Raw genomic sequence first — 21,287 nt, forward strand, 5'->3', positions numbered from 1 at the left:
TATAACTATACAGACTACCCCGGGTCAGGGACCCAACAGAGGCAGGAGTCCCAAGTGGCCACCTCACTGGGCAGTTTGGCTTGTTGAGGCTGTAGGGGTGCTGCAGATGGGGAGACAGGAGTCTCAGATGCCAAACACAGAAATCACAGGGAGATGGAGCATTTAAATGCCATCCCAGTGAACTGGCATCATCTGAAATCTGATTTTGCGACCTTGGCTGCAGGCAGTTCTCCTGTGGCAGCAATTTGAGAAAGGTCTTCAGGATCACGCACAGCTCCAGGCTGCTTCATGGTTTCTGAAAGAGGGACAAAACCTTCAAAAGAAGAAGATTCAAAGACACACCAAAATTTGTCCCAATTATGTACTATTTCGTCCTGACCAGTAAGTGGTAACTGGATCATCTGAAGTCCAGAGGATGAAGGAAGTACCCATTATCAGATACATAACCAGGCTACTCTGGCATGAAAAAATATCCTTCACAGGAGAGGAAAGAGGTGCAAACAACTTAACTGCATGATCCAACAGGGATGAGGCAGAATGAGACAGAGCACCAAGAGACTGATGCACACAAACAGGAGGCAAGCATGAGGGGAGAGGAGGAGGGTGCACAGGCAGGAGAGATGTGGGTAGGCAAAATTCAAGGTATTACACAGGGAAGACAAACTGTAAAGATATTAGAGCTGTGGGATGAGACAGAGGACATGCAAGACAGATGTGGAAGTAGTAGAGCCAGCTAGAACAGCATAAATGCTGAGATGGCAGAGAAATGTTGGGGTAGTAGGTAAAGAATAATGGCAGTGGATCAGGGGTGAAATGCAACTGTGAATAGGCACTAAGAAACTATGTGGGCGTTGCTGTCCTTTAATGTTTGGTTTTTCTGGATCCCTTGGACTGGACAGAGCTAGAAGCTTTGGGACTTGAGCAGGGTCTGACTTCTGACACACTTTCTTGGAAACAGTTTTCTGAAAGAAAAAATAACAAACCAAAGCCATTAAAAATACCACAGGGTTAAAATGTGCTCAAGGTATCACATCCTTAACAAATAAATTAGCTTCTCCTCCTGCTTTGATGTCAGAGAGACTGGATACACTGAAGGACTAAGGGAAGAAGTTTTATTTCCCATTATTCCTCCTTCGCCACATATTATATCTGTGTGGAATCAGATGAAAAAGGACACACAGAAATCCTTCCATGCACAACAAACATGCGACCTAAGAAACTCCCTGCCACACCATGTGGGCAAGATCAGTAAGTCAGCAGTGTTCAAATAACTCCTGGAGACAGAAGTGTCCTGTATTATAAACACAAAAGGTCTGTGGCCTCTGAGAGTGAAGGGACCTGGAACGTTATTTCTCTTCTACCCCAAAATAATTGATCTTGACTGTAACAGAGAACACTCACTTACAAGGAAAATGAAGCCAGTTACAGTGATCACCTAGATAGAGACCCCATGTCATATGTCCAAATCAAACAAAATTACTTTCTTTCAAAACATTCAGCGGTTCTTTCTGTCCTGATCCAAAGTCATGGTAAAACCCTCCTTGCTTGGCATCTGACAAAGATGTCTAGACAAAACCCTGGGATGTGCCCAAGAGGAGAAGTTCCTGCACTAAATGGGAGATGAATGAGGTGTCCTCAAAGACTGCTTTCTTCTCTGAGTCTAGGTGGGGGCTCAGAATATTGATTCTCCTGACCTTGCTCTTCTTTGTGAGTTGCTTCTGGGGTGACTTTCCCCTCTTCCTCCAGCTCACTCTCTAGCTCTTTGATTCTCCTCAGAGCTTCTTCCAGCTTCTCTTCAAGACCTTCAGATCTCTTCTCTGCATTCTGAGCATGGATCTCCATTTCTCTGAAACAGAAGCAAAGATAAGGCTGAAACTTGAAATCTAAGCAGCTGCTGGCAGGATACCTGAAAGAAAGATTTAGAAAACTGAAGGGTTCAGTGGGACTCATTGACTCTGTAAAACACATTTATGGTTTCAGAGAAGGGCACTGTTAAAAAATCTGTAAGAGATGTCATGGCACATCTATGTAAACCCTGCAAATTGAATTAATTTTAAAACTCAAGAGTTTTATAGCAAAGAGTCTTTGCTGATCTTCACTCGGCAAGGATAGATACTGAGCACAGTCAGTTATATTAGCAAGGCTAATGAGATGGGCTTACCCTGGATAACGCAAGCTCACAGACAAAGCAAGAAGTATGAGGGAATGTAATTCAGAGTGCCCAAGGCTGTTTAAGCATGGAAGAAGTTGTTACCAAACACAAGCCTTAATGTGGTTCTGCACAGAGACACTTGGGTGTCCCTTCATTGTGTTCCCCCCATGTAGGTATAACAATTCATGGCTGTACTTCCCAAGCTCCCAGGCACTAGCAGGCACTGGAAGTGCTCAGCTGTGATCACATAACACCTGTGAGTGCTAACAGGACCTGAAGTATTAAGAAGTCTTGCAGAAAACCATCATGAGTACACCTCTGCAATGTATCTCGTGAGTACACAAAATGGAAAGTCTGCACACAGATGAAGGAAAGCTGACATGGGCCATGTCTTCAGCTAACATAAATCATTGTCAGTGGCCTGAGACAGTCACAATGGAAGGAAGGCAAAATTAAGCCAATGGATATTGAATGAAGCAAAACCTTATCAGAGAGCAGAACAGGCACTTCCATGGGATGAAATGCTGCCCCGCTCATGCCTCCAGTACAGGACCAGTACCCACAAGAGCTGCACTTGCAGATGTTCCAACACTGCCAGGGCTTCAAACTCTTTCTGAGAAAAGGGAGTCGATGACTTGGTGGCAGTCATCTCCCTCTGCTTGGGAAGAGCAAAACTTTCTATAAGCGTACGTGAAACCAATAATGCTGCATTTCATCTGCAGCATGTGCTTGGTTTGGTGCCAGTGTCTCAGTGCACAGTCACAGCAGACAAGAGCTCTGTATCAGCAAAACATGGAAAACCAGAGGCTCCTTCAGGCTCTGAACTGATCTTGGCAGTAAAAATAGATTAAAATGCTTCTCTGACTCAGACAGGGAAGTCTCACTGGCTCATAGTCTTGGGTTGCCGGTGTATTCACTGGGTTACAGAGGTTGGAAATGGCTGTAGCCTGACCAGGAGCGAAACAAACAACAAAACAATATTCAGAGAACAGAAAGAGGCAGCTCCTCACAGGGTCCAACAGGCATAAACCAGCTTTTAATTGTCTGAAGACAACCAGGGTTTTTCTGTGAAAGTAAACAGTTGAAAGGCTCCTACTCTAACCTTTAGAAGGTAACTGTGATTTCCAGGGATTTGTTTCTGCAGAACAAATCAAAGCCTATAAAGAAATGCTCCAGCATCTTCCACTGTCACTGTGCACCAGCTGCCCACCTCTAAAGCATGGAGGGCAAGGCACACTCAGCAATGCAGCACACGTAAGGAGTGGGACCATCCAGTGACCACTTGCTAAAGATCCACAATTCCTGTACTTCCTAGGCTCCACTCTGGATGGCTGACTGGCCAGGGAACGTCTGTAAAAGGCAGACCCTGTGACTTCTGAGGAGCAACTTTACCAAAGAGTACCATCTCAAAGGCAAGTGGAGAAAACAAGGACCTAGGAGGCCAAAACAATCTGAACTTCTTGCTTCCCTGCTGTTGTGGAATCACCCTGAATCTCTGAACCCACTTCAACTCCTCCCACTTGCTCTGCACCAAACCATTTTCACCATCGTAGTTTCTGTAGATAGTCCTGGTTCAGACTCCACATATCACCCGTTACTGGTCCCATGGAAGTCCTGGGGCCATGGCACTAATGCACGGGTCAGGAGGACAAATTGCAGCCGTGGTAACTGTGTTAATGTTATGTTAATGTTATGATACCCCCTTTAACACTTGTATCAGACCTGCTGGGGCAGTGCAAGGTGCTGGTGTTCTCTCCAATTCCTCTGTTCTTGCAATTTTAAATAAAGGGGGTATGATAACAGAGTCTGACTAGACAGCTAAAACTCAGCTCCAAATCTCTGACAACAGGCTAAAACCATTGGTGTGGCCAGACTCCTACCCCTGTAACTAATGCAATGTCTGACTTCAGAGATTTCAGGTGGATGTTGGAGTCATGTCCTATGTATCTGATAACGTCTGCAGTGGCTTCGTTGTCCTCAGTCAGATAATCCATACCAGCACCTGGCTGCTGTTGAGAGAGAAAATAACAAGAAATAGGAGATACCTCTAGCCTAGTGGCATTCAAGACAGCTGTAAGGCCATGTTTCACATTTCATACACCAAGCAATAATTAAAAAGGCCCTGCTGGAAAGTAGCATATTGTAGCTACTATAGTCACCTGCATAATAGAAAATTCCACATTTACTTCTAATGTTTCTTCCTCTGTTATGGGTTTTCTACTGCTGTTAGCATCTTCAGCTTCAAGTTCTTCCTGAGTTGAAGAAATGGTAGTGTCCTTAAGCTTCAGTGCAATTCCTGTAAGGCACCGTAAGGATCAGCTGAGTAGCATGGTCCCCTTGTCCATCTAAATAACCTTGGCAAAACTAGCTGGTCTCTGACTTTTTCTTGCACATATTTAGCCTTGGACTTCAAGGAGAGTCCTGAATATGAATACATTTCAAATCACAAATGAATATGGTAATTACTGAACTTTACATAAGCAGGACTCACTGTGGCATACCGGCTTTGCATAGGCCATGGCAGGGAGAAAAAGCAAGGCAGCACACCAGGTAAAGCACTAGTCATGAATAATGTCACTTTGCTTGGGTGTTGAGTTCAGAACTGATGTAAATAAATTGTTCAAGACAATATATCTAAATCCATTACCTCATCATCTAAATTTAACCTTTTTTGTATGAAAGTAGACCAATGCCAGGCCAACCATCTATAAAACACATCTAATTATCACAGGCAGTCTCAGACATCCATTTAAACACATAAGAATTAAACTAGTAGTTCAGCCTGGTCTCCTGCGCAAGGCAACCACCAGGATTCCAGCCAAAGTCCACCCCAATAAGTGAAACAAAAGCTACCATGCACCATGGGGAACTGATCTACCAGTGGGGTAAAATCTCCTAGCTCCACTGATGTTCTGGTTTTGCCTTAGACCTGCCCTCACAAGAAGCACTGTGATTTTTAACCAGTTCATCATAACACCTCATATTTCTTAGCTGCTGCTTTGAATGCATATAGGTCCCCATGTGAAACCCTCCCTTAAACTGAACCTCATTAAGGAAAAGTTTTGAAGCAGACCTTCATTCAAACTGGTTCAACCTAGAACAGCAAATGCAGTCTATATATACCTCTGATCCAAATAGTTCTTCTAAATCCAGAAAGGAGACCGGAGTGCCTTTGATCTCTGAAAGGAGAAGGCTACACACCTGATTCCAATTACAGCACTTGGTCTGGAAAGACATAACAGAAAATTATAAATTAGGGATTACTGAGCAAAAAAAAAATAGCTGTTATTATATTAATGCAGTCAGTTAAGTAATTCCACCCTTCTGTCTATCTGTTCCAGGGACCTACCTGGACCCTTCCATCCTCACCCTACAAAGGAAAAGGAAGATACATTTCTCCAAGCTCTCAGACATGGCACCTGTCACCAGCTAATCACTCCCACCACCTAATTCCTTCAACAAGCTTCTCCTCAGGCCAGTGCAGAACAGCTGTCACAGCTGCTGCCCCAGCCCATATGGGGAGAAATTAGTGTAAATCTCAGGGGTTAATTTTTCACTCACTAAGGTAACACAGAACAAAAGCACAAGTATTTTCAATCCCTGCAGAGAAGCTTCTTACATTCTCTGAGGTAACACCATTTGCCCTGTGCTCAGGAAAGCTTTAGGCTTCAGAAGGGTCTACCTCTCATATTCCTAAAGCACAGGCAAAGCTCAGCTAAACACTGGCAGTTACACCGGTAGCAGTTAAGAGCTTTACCTCCAAGTGTAGAATAAAAAGGTGGTATGTAGGTCATTTGACTACAAAAACTTTCAACTGCATCTGTATAAAGGTACATTGCATCAAGTACCTCCAGGAAGTCCTAAGCACTGCTCAAGTCTGGATGTACATAGCTCTGGCAAGCTTGAACCAGAGGTGAATCTACTGCCATTCATATGGAATAAATCTCACAAGAGAGACCTTATATATGTACCCTGGAACGGGGTAAGGAAAATATTAAAACATAGCCTGACACAGGTTTATTTGCTTTCCAGGACTGCAGAGTCAGTAGGAAACTTGGGGGACCAGGGTAATTCATTAGGGTAGTGGGAGTCTTCCTCCTTCTTGAAATCTTCACATATATTTTTCTCCACCTTTTGCAAAGCAAATGCAGTCTCATCTACCCCAGACCTAACAGCTGGAAACACACGCACCTTTTACCTTGATCTTATTCAGCTCCTCCAGCTCAAAATCAGCTGCTGAATCCATCTCAGACCATTTCTTTTGAACAACGGCATTGACAATCTCATGGCAGCAGCTGCAAAGATGCAGAATGTCATCAGCCCTGCAGGAGTGCCCTCAAATATTTCATTCCCTTCAGCCAGGATCCTGCTGCTGTCAGCAAGGCACAGGAGCTATCTGCAGACCTCTGCAGAAGAGAAGTCTCCAGAAGAGCAATTCTTGCCTGACCCACTCCCACAGTGACCTCCCGGACAGTGTGTCCATGCCAACGCTGCACTAGCCCACAGCGGACACGTGAGCACAGATCCCGAATCAGGTGCAGACTTTGCTCCAGGTGTCCTGGACTGCAGACTCACTGCCTGTACTTCCCTTATGTCCTCTGGTGGTCATCCGCAAAGGTGTGAGCCCATGCAATCAGATGCAGGCATTTTATAGCAGTACTAGGTATAAAGCAAGCACTGCCATTCTCTTTAGGTGTTCCTATCTTATTCAGCTCCCTACATATTCCAGTAAGGTTCATTTAGGACCTGGAAAAAGATCCAAGGACAACCAAATTGATTGGATCTGTTGCCATGATCAATTTCTCAGCACACTACACATTTTTTTTCTTGAGAAAACCTCCTTAGATGAAATTGAAAACCTATGCTGATACTTGACTATAGAACCAGAGAGTCTGCCCATCCCTGCAACCAGCTCTTCAGCTTCATGGTGCAGCTTATGAGCCCTGAGAAGTCTGAGCTCCTCATTTGTCTTGGTGTCTGACTCTTGCCACTGGGGACACTCCCGGGACAAGTGGCCTGCTGTCATGTGTCTCAGCAAATTCACCAGCCACAGGGTCAGGTTTCTGTCCAGTTCTGTCACCTGCACAAAACATTGGAGCAAATCTAAACCAGTAATAAATGACTAGTCTTGCCAAGTAGCCTGAAGCCAGTCTATTTCACATACGTCAATGTCCTACCTAATTCAATTTGCAAACTGACCAAAACATTTATTTTTATCATTTTTCTCCCATTTTCATTCCCATTACAAACACTTCTTTTACCATCATGGATCTATCCTTTGCCCAGTTCTTTTTAGGATCATACGCTGCTTATCAGCCATGTGGCACTTTCTCTTTTCCAGAATTCAGCAACAAACCAAAAATCACACACCACACTTAGAGAACATTAAAAAAAAAAATAATCTAGTGAGAGCCTCTAGTCTACAATCCTGGGAGAAAGAAGTAAAACCACAGCGAGCGAGGAGAGCAAACAGCTCTCTGAACAGGAAATATCAATGTTATTCCAGAGGAAACGCTCGCTAAAGATGAAACAATAAAATTGGGTTCATGTGCTCTATAGGAGACCTTACAGCTATTTTTAGAGGAGTTCTTAGCTCCTTTGGCTGGAAGACATAAACCACAACTCAACTCAAACAGGAAAGAAGGTGTCAAAACAGAAACAAGCATTCCTCACAGCTGTGCTCTGGCCAGATAGAAATGAAAGAAGGGTGAATACTAGATATAGTGCTCTTATCCCTAGCAGTTTCAGGCTTGCACTTACTTTTTCGTTAAGATGTGTGATGTTCTTCTCAATCTCATTGTTCATGGACAGAACCCACCACTGAATCATCTTAAAAAATTCTCTAGGTTCCACCCTGGAAAAAAAAAACCAAATCCAGAAACAAAGTGACCTCTAGTGCACCAGACCTGAGGATCTCCCTTTTGCTTCCCAGCTCAAGGAAAATAACATATTTTAGTACACCATATGCTGGAAACATGACAGGCATTTTTGTTAATGATATAGTTGTGGGCAAACTTGGCATTTGCAGGTAATCTCTTACATATATGTTATGCATGTGCTCTGCAAATAATTTATTTCCTGATGATATTTACCAAAGACAGAGCACCACAAGGAGAAATATGCCCCCACAGATCTGACTGTAAATGAATCACATATTTTGGTTTTTCTTCAAATGTCAAGATTTCCCAAGCAGGTGGCAGTTCTGAGGGAGACAGGGATGTTCCAGGAGCAATACTGAAGCCAACAACTGTTTCCACAGATATTGCCAAATCAAATCAAATGAAAGGCAGTCACCAATCATTTTAACACTTCATGCTGATCACATTTATCCCACTGCCAGTTTCTTGCGCCAGGGTCAGCATAAAAGAACATTTATCTTTCCTTACAAGTGTAGTTTAACGTACAAGGTCATCTTAGATACAATTAACACATCTGTCCTTATGGGAAATGTGGTTCCTTATCACTCTCAGCTTCATGCAACTGTCTGGAGCCTATGCAGCTCATCACTGCATCCACCTGGGCCAGCCACCCAGGAATCTTGTGATAAAATGCCTACAGCTCAACTTTATTCATGCCAGAACCTCGCTTTGGCTTTTGCACCTTGAATAACCAATCTTCCATACTTCTCACCAAGGCTGTCAAAAACCTAGCTGTGCCTGCAGGGGAAGAAAACATGAATCTTTAATTACAGTTCTTTCAGCCGACAAAAACAAAGCTGAATTCAAAGAGGGATGCCAAGAGGGATAAACAGCCTATGTGGGAACTGGCTACATTTAGGACTAGGAATGAGCTGTTTAGTAAGCCCTAAATTGAAAGCAACCTGAAAGAAAATGGGTTTGATTTGAAGCCCTGACTTTCCTTCTTGTCTTGGCAGATTTGGCTGCCTTGTGCAAAAAGGCTTAATGTAACCCTTAAAAACAGCTTTGCGGTTACAACTCAATTCTCCACAGATGCAGGTGATACAGTATGCACAGATGTGCAAAAACGCCTGGACAAGGTAGTAAATGACTTGTTCATTCACTCATCTGGCACATGCCGATGGATTTTATCTTTTTGTTGGGGAATATGTTTGAAATGTAACAATGCTTGCTCTTGATAGCCAATGTTAAAGCTTTTAAATCCTGGTGATGTCCTGGCCTCCATTATATCTTATAGCAAAGATGGCATGTTAAGCACGTGGAGGTGGTGACAATTTTTTAAAATATTTGAATGATGTTGATGCATGGCTCCATTTTCTCACTGTACAGCTGTGGGGCAGAACTGGTTATCTTCTCCTCTGGACTAGAAGTGCAGTGAAGCAGTGTTGGGATGTCCAGACTGGTAAGAAAGTGAAGAGATTACCCTCTGCAGAGTGGAGCCTTTCAGAGCCCCACTGTGGGAGCCCCACTAGCAGGCATTAATTTTTCATGTCCAGGAGTCCAAAACAAGTAGTAGGAATGATAATTCTGAAATCAGAAATGAGTCAAGGTCTTGCAGAGGCAAAGGTTGAGAAGGTTAGTTACAAATTACCCAACAATTGTTTGTTATCTTACTCAGTACATGATAACAACTTTATATCAACAAAGAAAACATGTATTTACATACTTTTTAATCAGGATAATTCAACATCTAGATTAAGATAACTTTGTGTTAGTGATAGGGTAATAAAAAAAGTATTACCCTCTGAGACAGTGTTATCTGGTTAATGATCTTCAAAGTGATGTTTTACTTCACATTTTAAACATCCATTCTTTCATTTTACATTTATTTTCTTTTCCATAAGTTATCCACATAATCACAAACCGCCCACACTCTCTCTGAACATACCACATGACTTCCCTGTGTCATATCCACATTGCATGTTCTTTGCACTGTATCACATTTATAATTTCGGATATTCTTTTTAGATGTGACTGCGAGTCAAGTTTCTTGGAGTTTATCCCTTGAATGCTCTTGATTCCCAGCACATATCTGGGGGTCAGATTTTAACTTTGGAAAAGGCCGGAACAGATTATATCAACTGGTCCCTTATTACCTCCTACTTTCCTGACATCCCCAAGGAAAGATGGAACTACAGAACTGGTCATTCCTTACTGTTATTCCCACTTATCCTTGTATTGTATTGCTGGTAGAGTTTATGTGCCCTTTGGTTGATTTCTGCCAGGGCAGCGTGCTGTGGAGGCAACGCTCCAGCAGAGTCCCAGTGTTGACTGAGCACTGTTTATCCCAACTCCATCCAGTGCTCCTGCAGGCTGGCACTGCTTCTCAGACTTTCCGTCCATCTTAGGTGCACTTCCCTGCTGTACTGCTGTAGGTCTTCTTTTAGCATCTGAAAGGAAAGTAGCAAGCTTGCCATGCCCCCAAAAGTTGGATCACCCCTTGGCTGCGACAGAAAGGTGATGGGAATCAGGTAAAAGAAGTGTGAGGAATCCATGAGCATAAAGATGTTGCAGTGAGTGGACAGCACAATAAACTGGAACCTTATTGGTGACAATTCTGAGTGCTTCTATGGGTTAATACCATTTATCAGTCACCAGAGCTGTCAGGTAGACAGTGCTCAGATGCACCACTAAGTCTGATGCACTGGCCAAACCATGATATTGGTTAGTTATAATTTCTCATGTATAGACTCTCAGCTTAAGCTTCAGCACAAAAGACTTGAGCTGATAAGCTTTCTTTCACATTTGTGATGGGCAGAGATGCTAACACATGGGAATTTGCTGAGCAGATACCACTCAATAATATGACCAATGCCCCCAAATCTTACATTTATCAGGTTCTTAGTATCTTGTAGGATTTCATCCAGTAGCGTTTCATTCATTGGAGAGGAGCCAGAGCAGAGGAAAAGAAGGGATGAGAGCTGAGAGAAAAAACTCCTTTAGTATCCAAGGTAAAACCAAGAGTCAAGATATATACTCTACGCATACCAAGTTTGTGATACAAATTGTAACTTGAAAGAGAAGTAAAACCCACCAGGCCCTACTCAGCCAGGGATTTTTATTCTCTCACTCAACATAACACAAACATTGTGTGTCAGTTAAGAAAATATGTTACTTCCAGCAAAGATGAAAATCAAATTCAAGCATATATTGAAAATGCAGATATTATTAACTCTGTGATTGAAATCTATAAAGTGATGTCTTTTGTTAATGCACATGCTGTGTATATTTCTGCATTTTGTACTTGCATTTATGCTTTGTTTTATTTAAAATATCACAATGAACTAACAAAAAGCCTGCAAAATATGACCTTTACGCAGAAGACAACTGGGTTTGAAGCTTCATGTGTCTCAGAGTCTCACATCTGTACATGAGAGAACTGAATGCTCTATTGAAGCACTAATGCGTGTGCATTCTAGTTAAAATGAACCAAACTAAATAGAAGAATTCTGTTACAGCAATGACAGCTGCACAAAGGACACTGGTTTGCAGCAGGAGGGTACAATCCTTGCTCCACTGTATTCAACCACAAACCCACTGGAGTTACCGTTAGGGACCTGATGATCAAAATAAACGTGTCAATCAGAAAAGTAGAGCAGTGAGGGACATGCAAATATCAGACCATACCAAATCTCACTACACCTGGGAGTCAGTGCACACTTTGCACGGGGCCAGTGAGACCTACTGTCACAAGGCAAAGGTTGAGGGAGCTGACTGCTACCCCTGGTCCCTCTGGGCCACTCACAAGCCACTGCTGTGGAAGTATTGAAGCTGCTTGTTGAGGCTGCTGCAGACAATTTGCAGTTTTCCCTGGATGGACTCCTTGCAATGCTCTATTTCAGCTCCAATGTGACTCAATCTCTCCCTGAACTGCTCAGTCTCTTCCTGCAGATCAGCCAGGTCTCCTGTGTCTTGCAGGCACTGGGCAAGACAGTGGGAAAAGAGACTTGTTGTCATGATTATTTCAATGTGAGTTTGGAGGAATTGTCCCTTTGCCCTAGCTATTTTGAGATATGTACATATCAGAGATCTGGGAAATGTCTGTAATTCCACAGCACAGTCCTCACAAACCCTCTGAGAAAGAACTAGGGTGGCTCACCCTCCCCAGGCATGCTAGAACTGAGAGCTTGACTCTTTGTTTGCTTGTATGCTACCAAGAGACCGTACAGCCCCCTATCCATGAGGCCAAAATTACACTAATTACAACTAGTTTTGGTTTTGTAGAGAAGGAATGGGGTGAGGGAAGAAAGCCACAAAAAAAGGGGAAACAGAGAAAAAAAAGTTTGAAGTAGAGAAAAGGGGACTTGGAATAAAGAGAGAAAAGCAGACAGAGACTGAACTCATTCAAATTTTAATGCTTGTTTGAAACTAGACCATGATTTGGACCAAGAAAGCCAAAGTAACTAATGCTTTACTGAGACCTGTAGAGCTACATAAATCACATATACACACAGTTTCTACAGGTACCTATCACAGGCAGGTCCCTACCTTTGAGGCCAAGAGGACTATGAAATGCTTGAGAATGTTGGTCAGTGTCTTTTCACTGACATGGAGCCTACAAACCAATGTCAGCTGGTCTCTGTCTATTATCTGAAAGAAACGTTATTATCTGCTTTGTTTTCTTCTGAGAGGAGAGGCATCTGACAGTAACATGGGAGCTCTACCATAAATGAAATGAAGATCAAGTGATTGAGTCCACTTTCCTTATAATTAAATCTCTAGCCTCCAAGACAGCCCCAGACTTGAACGGCATGAAGTAGGAGATCATAAAAGAGGGCGACACAGAAACAAGAAAGCACAGAATTAACCAAGAATGATATTTTGTGAGGAAGTGTAAGAAATCTGGCTACGATATTCTAAGTTGTGAGGAATAGGAAACTTCTTAGTCAAACTGATCTCTGAATGGAAATATTAACTTCACAGAAGTTCTTCCCTGCACGGAACCTGGAGATCCATACCAAAAATGCTGTGTGAATTAAGCGTTTTCTGTTTAAAAACCACACATGTGAAATACAACAGACCTCAGAAAATGAGGTTAGGGCAGGTAGGAGATGTGTTACTACCCAATCGTATAGAAAAAAATTGCTCTTTGTGATGAAATCTGCCCTTGGAACAAGACTGCTAGCTCTAATGGCTTATACCTTGCAATGTATGAGAGATCTCCTGCACCTACCTTCAGATCCAGGTCATACACAGCTGAGCTGCAAGCATCTCTCTCTTGGGCTAGCAGCAGAACTTGCTCTTCCAGTCGTCTTCCTGCAACTCGTATAACTGCTGATCCTTCTAGCTTTTTGGAAGAGTGAAAGACAATGAAATATGTTCATCTGTGTTTCTCATTCACATTTACCATCTTTCTCTGAATTCCTAAAGCTTTTATTAGACATTTCTTCTTCCTCCTTCCTTCCTCAAGTCACCTCCCACACAGCCTGCAAATTCACAGGTCCTTTTCCGCGAGCCCCTACATCTTTCTGTTGATACTCCCATTGCGAGTTTCCAATCAGTATAAATACAGATCTCTGCTGGGACTAGACTATCTGTTTCCCTCATGACACAAGGTTCCTGTAAGTGAATCTGCGTGCCTACTCGCTCATCATAACTCTGATACCAACCACCTAAATCCCTGATTTCTTAAGTATCTGAAAACATCCACAGGCCCCTCAGAAGTTCAGAGCTTTGGGGTCTGCTAGACTATGAGGAACTCACTGGCTGTGAATGTGGGGTGAAGGAAAAGGAATACCAGCACCTGAGCAACAAATGCAACTTTCATGACTTAAAACTAGAATGCTTTGAACAGCTTTCTATCTCTTTGAGGAGTTTAGGATTTATAGCAAATTAACAGCATTTGTCATAAACAGCCAAGCTCTTTCCCCAGAATGAAACCAGTCCTCACTTCTCCTTCCCAACAACCCTGAGACAACAATACCAGCATGCTGCAGAAAGTTCCCAAGCTCAGCTTTGAAAACAACTTTGCATTTGCCTTAGCTTCCTGCATGTCTGCAGCTAGCTCCTCTTGAGCTTTTTCTGCTTCTTTGGTCACCTTGTGGTCATGTTCTCGTACCTTGTACAGCTCACTGAAATAGCAGAGAACAGTCTTAATGCAACTTAACCCAACACAGAAGTCTCTACTCTGGCAAATACAGATTGGTGGGCCCTATGCTATCACATGGGGCTCTCTTCCTCCAACACAATCATCTCACTGTAGGTGTGAAAGGCATCTTGAAGACCTCCTCTTCCCATGAATGCACGTTGCACCAACAACTCTTTTCTGCAGTCTCCCACCAATGAACCTCCAGCGTGCTAAGAAAAGGAGGTGGCTTTGACATTATTTGGCACCAAGAGGATGCAGTGAGAGTGTGAGGAGTCTCAGGTGTCGTCCCTGTAGGTCTGCTTCAAATCATAACACTGTCTCCCTGCTCCTACGGGAGGAAGATTAAAAAAACAAACAAAAAAAAATCAATGGACTAAGCCTAGGGCATAGAGATAATTTCCTAGGATCAAGGAGGATTCAGACCTGGCCAGCTGTCCAACAGTTTCTTTAAAATAGAGGAGTTCCAACTGCTGTGCCATCGTTTGTTTGCAAAGGGTCTTCATCTGTTCAGGAATCTGCTCCAAGAGACTCATGCACCTCTGCCTGCAGTAAAATGAGTAAAAAAGGGTATTTACCTGAAAGCACAGATCTCTTACACCATCTGAAGACACCTTACTTTCACTGCACAGGAAGGTACTTAGAAGGCAATCTTCTGAGTGTTTGGACTGGGGATTTTAATAACCCTGGAACAATTTAATTGCTACAAATAGTGGTAATCTGAACATGGAACCCTGGCCATATTCTATGTGTGAAAACTTCCACTAAAATGTCACACCAATAAGGTGCCCACACTGTCAAGTGTGGTGACAATGCCACAGACTTCTAGCTTCAGGTTTCCTAACAGAGACTGGTTAGCCCCATCTTTAAACTAGGCGAGGAAATCCTATTTCACTCCTGGCATCAGACCCCACACCAGTTACGGGCTACCTTGGCTGGGCCAGGACATTAGGAATGATCTGCAATAGCTGATGCCACTCCCGAGAAGGCGCTGTCATGAATCAAGAGAGGGAATAAGGGTTGGCTAATGATGACCTGAGCTTTGAAAGCAGCTGTTCTCTCTCCATGCAGTCCACGCTGACCTGCCGAATCAGCTCATGGTAAACGATGTTGCAGATGTTCTGCTCTGCCTTCATCAGCTCCAGTGCATTGTGCAGCTGGCAAAGTGGTGAGAAAAATCACAGCCTTGCAGAGCCTGGTCAGCCTACTCCTTTAACAACAGATCAGCACAGGTCTCATTTCTTCTGTTGTAGTTTCCTTCTGATGCCAAAACACTAGTAAAGGTAGAAAGGGGAATGGAAAGAGCCATCCTGCATGCATTCACAGGTTTGTTTTCAAACATGTTATGCACTATCCTGACTCCATGGGAGTTTCTCTGCCAGTTCCAGCTGGAGTTCCTTCTGAGGCAATGCTCTGCATTTTTCAAAAATCCTTCCCCCCCCACCAAGGAAGAATAAAAGAAAATAGGGCAAAGAAAGGTACAGATGTTCTCTGACATCTGCTTTTTTGGGGTATGAAGGTTTCCAATGGCCCATTTTGTAACACAGCAGCCTATCTTCCAACAAAGAGTTGAGACAGCTACTGCCTTCATTCTTCCATAGTAATAATACCGAATGCATTCCTTTCTGGCATTTTTGCCAGAAATCTAACTTTCTACACCAGCAAGTTAAATGTTTGTTCTTCGTGGATCAGACAAAGATGAAAAGAAGCTCAGGAGAAGAAAATCCTGGTTATTACAAGACCTACAGGCAGCCAACTTGGGCAGAAACTAGCTTCCAGCAGGCACCTTAAGCAGAGTAGGGAAAAAAAGATGTTATTTTTCTGGGTGCAAGAAGTTATTTACTCACTTATACTAGTGAGTTATCCACCTGTGAAGGTCCTGTTACTCTGATTAGCTTGTCTTCTCCAGCTTTTTCCAACATGCTCTCCATCACTGGATGACCTCTAGCCTCCCAGAAGGATTTCTGACAGACCAGAAAGTGACACATCATTATTCTGTATAGCATATTATAATATTTGCCCAGGAAATGGCTGTTTTTTTCCAACAACTTCATGCAGGGTAGTACTTGCATGGATTGAAACATGTTTCTTTTTCACAGTCTTCAAGCATGCTGTGTATTTTCTGAAATGAATACCAATGTTAGAACTTGATTACAAAGCAATCCTTCCAATGCTAGCTAAGGGATCCCATACTCTCCTGCAGTCTCTCTGTCCCATGTACAAGCTGATTAAAGTTGGAGAGGCAGACAGGTTTACAGGGTTGCTCTTCAGTGAGAGCATCCAGAACCTAATGAGAGAATTGGACCTTCTGCAGCTGTTCCCCCAGCTGGAGCTCCTTCTTATTGCTACTAACAATAGAAATCTTGTAGGAACCTTCTCTCATTAAGGCCTCTCATGGTACTTGGCAAAGAAGTGACCAATGGATTTAAAAGTTACTGGTGGGGCCAGAAAACCACCACATACCCACATCACACCCACCTGGAGGCTGATCACAGGAGACCATTGAAATAATAAGATAATGTTCTGTTACATCATGATGGCAAAGAAGCTGTGAGGATTTCACCCCTAATCTTAGAATTTTAGTCATTGAACAATAAGATAGAACCTACTTTTCAATTTATTACGTTTTCTGGAGAGATCAAGTGGAATCTCAGTAGCCTTTATTGGGTGAGGCTTAGTAAACTCAATTAAAAATTCACAGCCTGAAAAACTGGAGGGGTGGCAGGGAGAAGAAAAAAAAATAATCACAAACAAAAAAAACCCACGACCCCCAAGTGGTCAGATTCAAGATGCTAGCAGGTCTATTCAAGCATAAAGCAAGAGTAAGCTTGGCAGGCTCTGGGTAGGTCTTTGTGGCAGAAAGCAATTCTGAAAGAAAAAAAAAAAAAAAGAAGCAAAAAACTTCCAGAAGTTGCCTCAAGAGATCAAACCAGACTTCGACTTCTATGTTCATGTCCAACTACCAAAACACCCCTGAGAAGCAGTACTCGTATACAGGAAATTCTATTAGCCACCCCAACACAGCAGGTACAAAGAAAAGGAGGGTCACCTTGCTCTGCAGGGTTAACGATAGCCTGGTCGTTAGCATGGGACTTTGCGCAACCTTCCTTTTATACTCTTCCCTTCCCAACAGCAAGAGAGGTATTTGGGCAGCGTCCTCAGACTCTCATCACTTTATCCTCCTGCTCTGAACAGTTGAGGACAAACCCTTGTGAACCAGAAATCACTCAATGATTGAAGTACTTCAAGGGCAAAACTCCCTGGTTCTTCAAGATGTGAAACTCCTTGGGAACCAGACTATCTGCTAGGGCTGCTCGTTAGGGATGGAAAGAGAGAGATCATGAAACATCAGCCTAAAAGATGTGCACAAACTCCCAGTTCCTTCCCACAGAGGACACAGGTTTGGCAGCTAGGAGAGGGAAGCTCACGTAGAGGCTTTTCATGGTGCTTTTCCCTTTTCTACTCCAGGCATCCAGAGCCTGACAGAAACAACCTACATCTGAAAGCAAATTGAAACAACTAACACTGAACTGCAGTGGGGGAGCCAGAGGGCTGGAGTCGCAAGGACTGCTGCTGAGTTTTATGATCAGGGTGACATCAGGACACGTGTATGCGGATGTCCCTTCTCCCAGCTAGTGATACACACAGGAAAACGCCTGAGCAGCAGCACTCAGGAGAACATGTAGGGCTATACGACGGCTCCCTCTGATCCTGACGACCCTCAGAAAAAGAGCTTCTGCCAGTCATTGCTTTCTTAGCTTCTTGGCCAGTTGCAACATCGCACAGGTAAGAGACATCTCTGAAGGAGAGGAAAAGAGCTTGATTACTAACCCACCCCACAGGTAGTCCACTGTTTCCTTACTGCCGGTCTAAACCACACAGGTTTGTTCTGCTCAGCCTGAGGCCAGGCTTATGACCAGGACTCCCTTCCCTGGGCCAAAAAAGACAGATGAGTTTATCTTTTTCAGGCAGATTAACCTCGCATTGACTGTTGCTAGCCAAAGACCATTTTTCATGTCTGCTGCCAACACCCTACCGCATACATATCCAGCGTTTGATAAAGAGCAAAATATTTGTCACTTTCTAGCACCATTAAGCATCGCTTATTTACAAAGAAGTTTAAAGCTATTCCCTAAGTCAGAAGAGTTTCTTTTCTTAATCATGGATCACAGAGCATCCCTGCGATCATCCTGTGAAAGGACAGTTCAAAGAATTGCTCATTTTAGTAACTCTTATATTTATTATTCCTGAAATATCTTTCCCTCGAATCTCTCCAGCCCAAACTCAGACAGGACATCTGGTCCATTCATCCAGCTGCATAAGATGGCACAGCCACCCATCATAGGAAAAGATCTGCGTTTCCAGCTCTAATGTCTTTCCATCATCCTGGGTTCCTTCTCCCTTTTCTGCTTACCTTCTAGTGCCTATCAGACTGACAGGATGGTCTGTCAGGTGTCTGAACTTGTTCTGACAATTAGGATAATGCCAAAGCCAAGCCAGGGTTTGCAGGCACCCTGCAGACAAGGCACATGTGGCTGTCACTTCTTAGCGAGAAACGTGCCCAGGAGTGGGAGACATCAGTATGGCTGTCTAAACAAGCTCTGCATCATTATTTCTGTCTTGGGGCTAAAGAAAGCAGCATGGACAAGACAGCCTCTGCAAGGACTTCACAGCAGCACCAGGGTGCAAGCAGGTTTTGCAGGGACTGGAAGGCAGCACTTTGGATCTGCATCAAATGGCATAGTCAGAAAAGTGATGCAATGTAAGATAAATTTATTTTAGGAGGTCGGCAAACTTTCCTTCTGCCACACAGGGAATGAACACACGCCCCCAGCGAAGAGATGATTCTGGACAGGAAAAGACAGGAGATGGAAAAACACTCACCCTGAATCCCATTGTGGTTTTGGTGGTTTTCAGGGACCATAAGTGCTCTAAGCTGTAAAGAGTACTACTGGCACAGGTCAGGCTTCAGAAAACCTCTTCTAGAACAAAACTGTGCTCCAGGGAGGAAGAAACAGGCCTGATGTGGTCAAGCATCCTTGAGTTACTCCTCAGCTTGGGGATCTCTGTAAAACAGCATGTCAGGACAACTTCAACAGCATTTATTCTGCTGGTGAAAGAGGAAGCAAAACCAATGATAGAATACAGGCCTGAGAAAAACTGTGACAAGATGTTTACCACCTTACCCCAAAGCATGGTCTAAAACACAGGGAGCTAATCCTATTTTAGTGGTGATTAGATCTTCAGCGAAGCCTAAAACAATAGTTACCTTCTACCTATAGGAGATAAAGCACTGGTCATAGGGCTGTTGTGCCAAGCTGTCAGGTACACAGGTTGCCAAGGGATGCTGTGAACAACTAAACTTTCCTTGTTTTCATAAAGCCATTTCCTTTCTTGTGGCTTGCTAGCCGTTGGCTTTCTGCAAACATAGGAGTGCCCTAAAATACCAGCAATTGCCTAAATGAAAGTAAAACTTCATGCGGAGAAGCATCCTGCTGTTAAAGTGAAGCTGGAAGGATGCTGAGTCAGCTGTACAACCCCCCTAGCCCCGAGTCCTACCTCAGCTGTCCTTGCTGATTGAGCCTCCCTGCCAGGCACCCCTCCGTTTCTTTCCATCTGCTTTCGGGCCAAGAAACTGACATTCCAGTTGTGGGCATCGTGAAGGCTTATTTTATTTTAATGCTTAGCCAATGAAATATGCAGTAATGAAGGATCTAGAAACAGAATTAAACCCACATTTGTGCTTAACAGGGTTAACAGCTTACTTACGATTGTGGAAAAAAGCCCTTAGGCCTGACACAAGGTACACCAGTCAGGAAGAAGCCCCCAATGCTTTGCTACATTCTCCATAGGGATGCTTGTTTTTCCATCTACAAACTGCATGAAGAACAAGTCTTTCTTTTATATATTTAACTGTATGTCTCCAATTATTAATCTTAACACTTTTTCTCCTTAGAAATATCTTACTAATGGACAAAAATAATATTTCCATTAGTTACCTAATCTCCATGAATTCTTATCTGAAGCTTCCCCCTCCACCCCCCAGCCTTGTCAATATATGTTCTTTATGAAGTGCTCTTGGTATGAAAATGTTTTGGCCTTGCTACCAGTTGTATCCTTCTGTACTGTGGTTTCTAATTAGGTTAACAACATTTCTATGCCTTCACATTTATGTCTGAGGGTGTAGGTATAATCTGGGAGTCATCCTGCCAGGTAGTTTCTTGTCTTGCTGCATACATAAATGGTTTATTGGAAAGAAACTATGCAAGTTTGCTAAAAAACAACTGATAGAAGAAAACTCCCCCCCTTTAACAGCTCTGTTTGGCAGTACATGATATTCCTGCCAGAAAGGATGGGAAGATTAATGGCACCATTCTGTACCAGCTACAGTTTAAGGACACAGACAAGAGTTGACTTTAAAGCATGTGGTGCACAGCTGGAAAATATCACATTAAGTTCTTGGCACACAAATCCTTTTCAGTCCCAAAATAAAGGCAGAAACCACCAAGATTATATACATTTGGCAGTAGCTCCAATTTAATATACATTAAATTGGGAGAGGTTAGAAACTCTGGTCTGTTCCAAGAGTTAATCAACTCCTTCCCCATGTTCCTCTCCAGCACTTCCAAGGACATCCTCACTTCTTGGAGACGTGATGGCCAGTACACAGCTTCTCAAACCCCAGCTGCCCTTCCCAGCTGGCATTTCCTGATTCTTTTTAAAACCTGAAGAAAGGCTTGTTTAAAAGCTCCTTCTTCCACACCCAGTCAAGGAAGATGTCCCCCTGCTCTCCAGCATCTCCAGGTTTGGGTCTGCCACAGCCTGGCTGCCTCCATCCCTGTCCTCCTTGCCCTTGGAAAAGGGGAAGACTTGCAGCCCCAGTGAGGGCTGGGGGACCTCCTAGCCTCAGGCCACCCTACCTCCACCAGCCTGCAGCCCCTAGCCCCCCAAGATGGCCCAGCTCCACCCTCCCCACACAGGGATCAGTAGAGGGGCTCCCCAGTACCTGACAAGCAGCTCCACACTGGTTCCGTCACCATGGAAAGACAGGGTTCTCCTCACCTCCTGGAAGATGCCCTCCCTCCCTGCCCCCAGCCCCACAAGGCTCTGACCCACATCATCTCCCCCCAGC

General features: G+C 43.6%; 1 protein-coding gene across 1 annotated transcript; it reads right to left on the reverse strand.

Moving 5' to 3' along the window:
- Window positions 1–766: 766 nt before the first annotated feature.
- On the reverse strand, window positions 767–19,351 carry AXDND1 (axonemal dynein light chain domain containing 1). The gene is given in 25 exon segments (XM_026854014.1): window positions 767–962; window positions 1,695–1,846; window positions 2,716–2,807; window positions 4,033–4,161; window positions 4,312–4,434; window positions 5,276–5,377; window positions 6,351–6,447; window positions 7,024–7,232; window positions 7,913–8,006; window positions 8,583–8,808; window positions 10,226–10,460; window positions 10,899–10,969; window positions 11,826–11,991; window positions 12,559–12,660; window positions 13,244–13,357; window positions 13,994–14,141; window positions 14,582–14,701; window positions 15,191–15,312; window positions 16,024–16,088; window positions 16,091–16,119; window positions 17,387–17,468; window positions 17,824–17,954; window positions 18,570–18,690; window positions 19,036–19,221; window positions 19,342–19,351. Coding segments are annotated over 25 exon segments (3,027 nt in total). The 3' UTR covers window positions 767–861.
- Between the last annotated feature and the right edge of the window lie 1,936 nt (window positions 19,352–21,287).

Source organism: Athene cunicularia (genome assembly GCF_003259725.1).
Source record: "Athene cunicularia isolate RWA chromosome 8 unlocalized genomic scaffold, athCun1 chr8_part1, whole genome shotgun sequence".
NCBI lineage: Eukaryota > Metazoa > Chordata > Aves > Strigiformes > Strigidae > Athene > Athene cunicularia.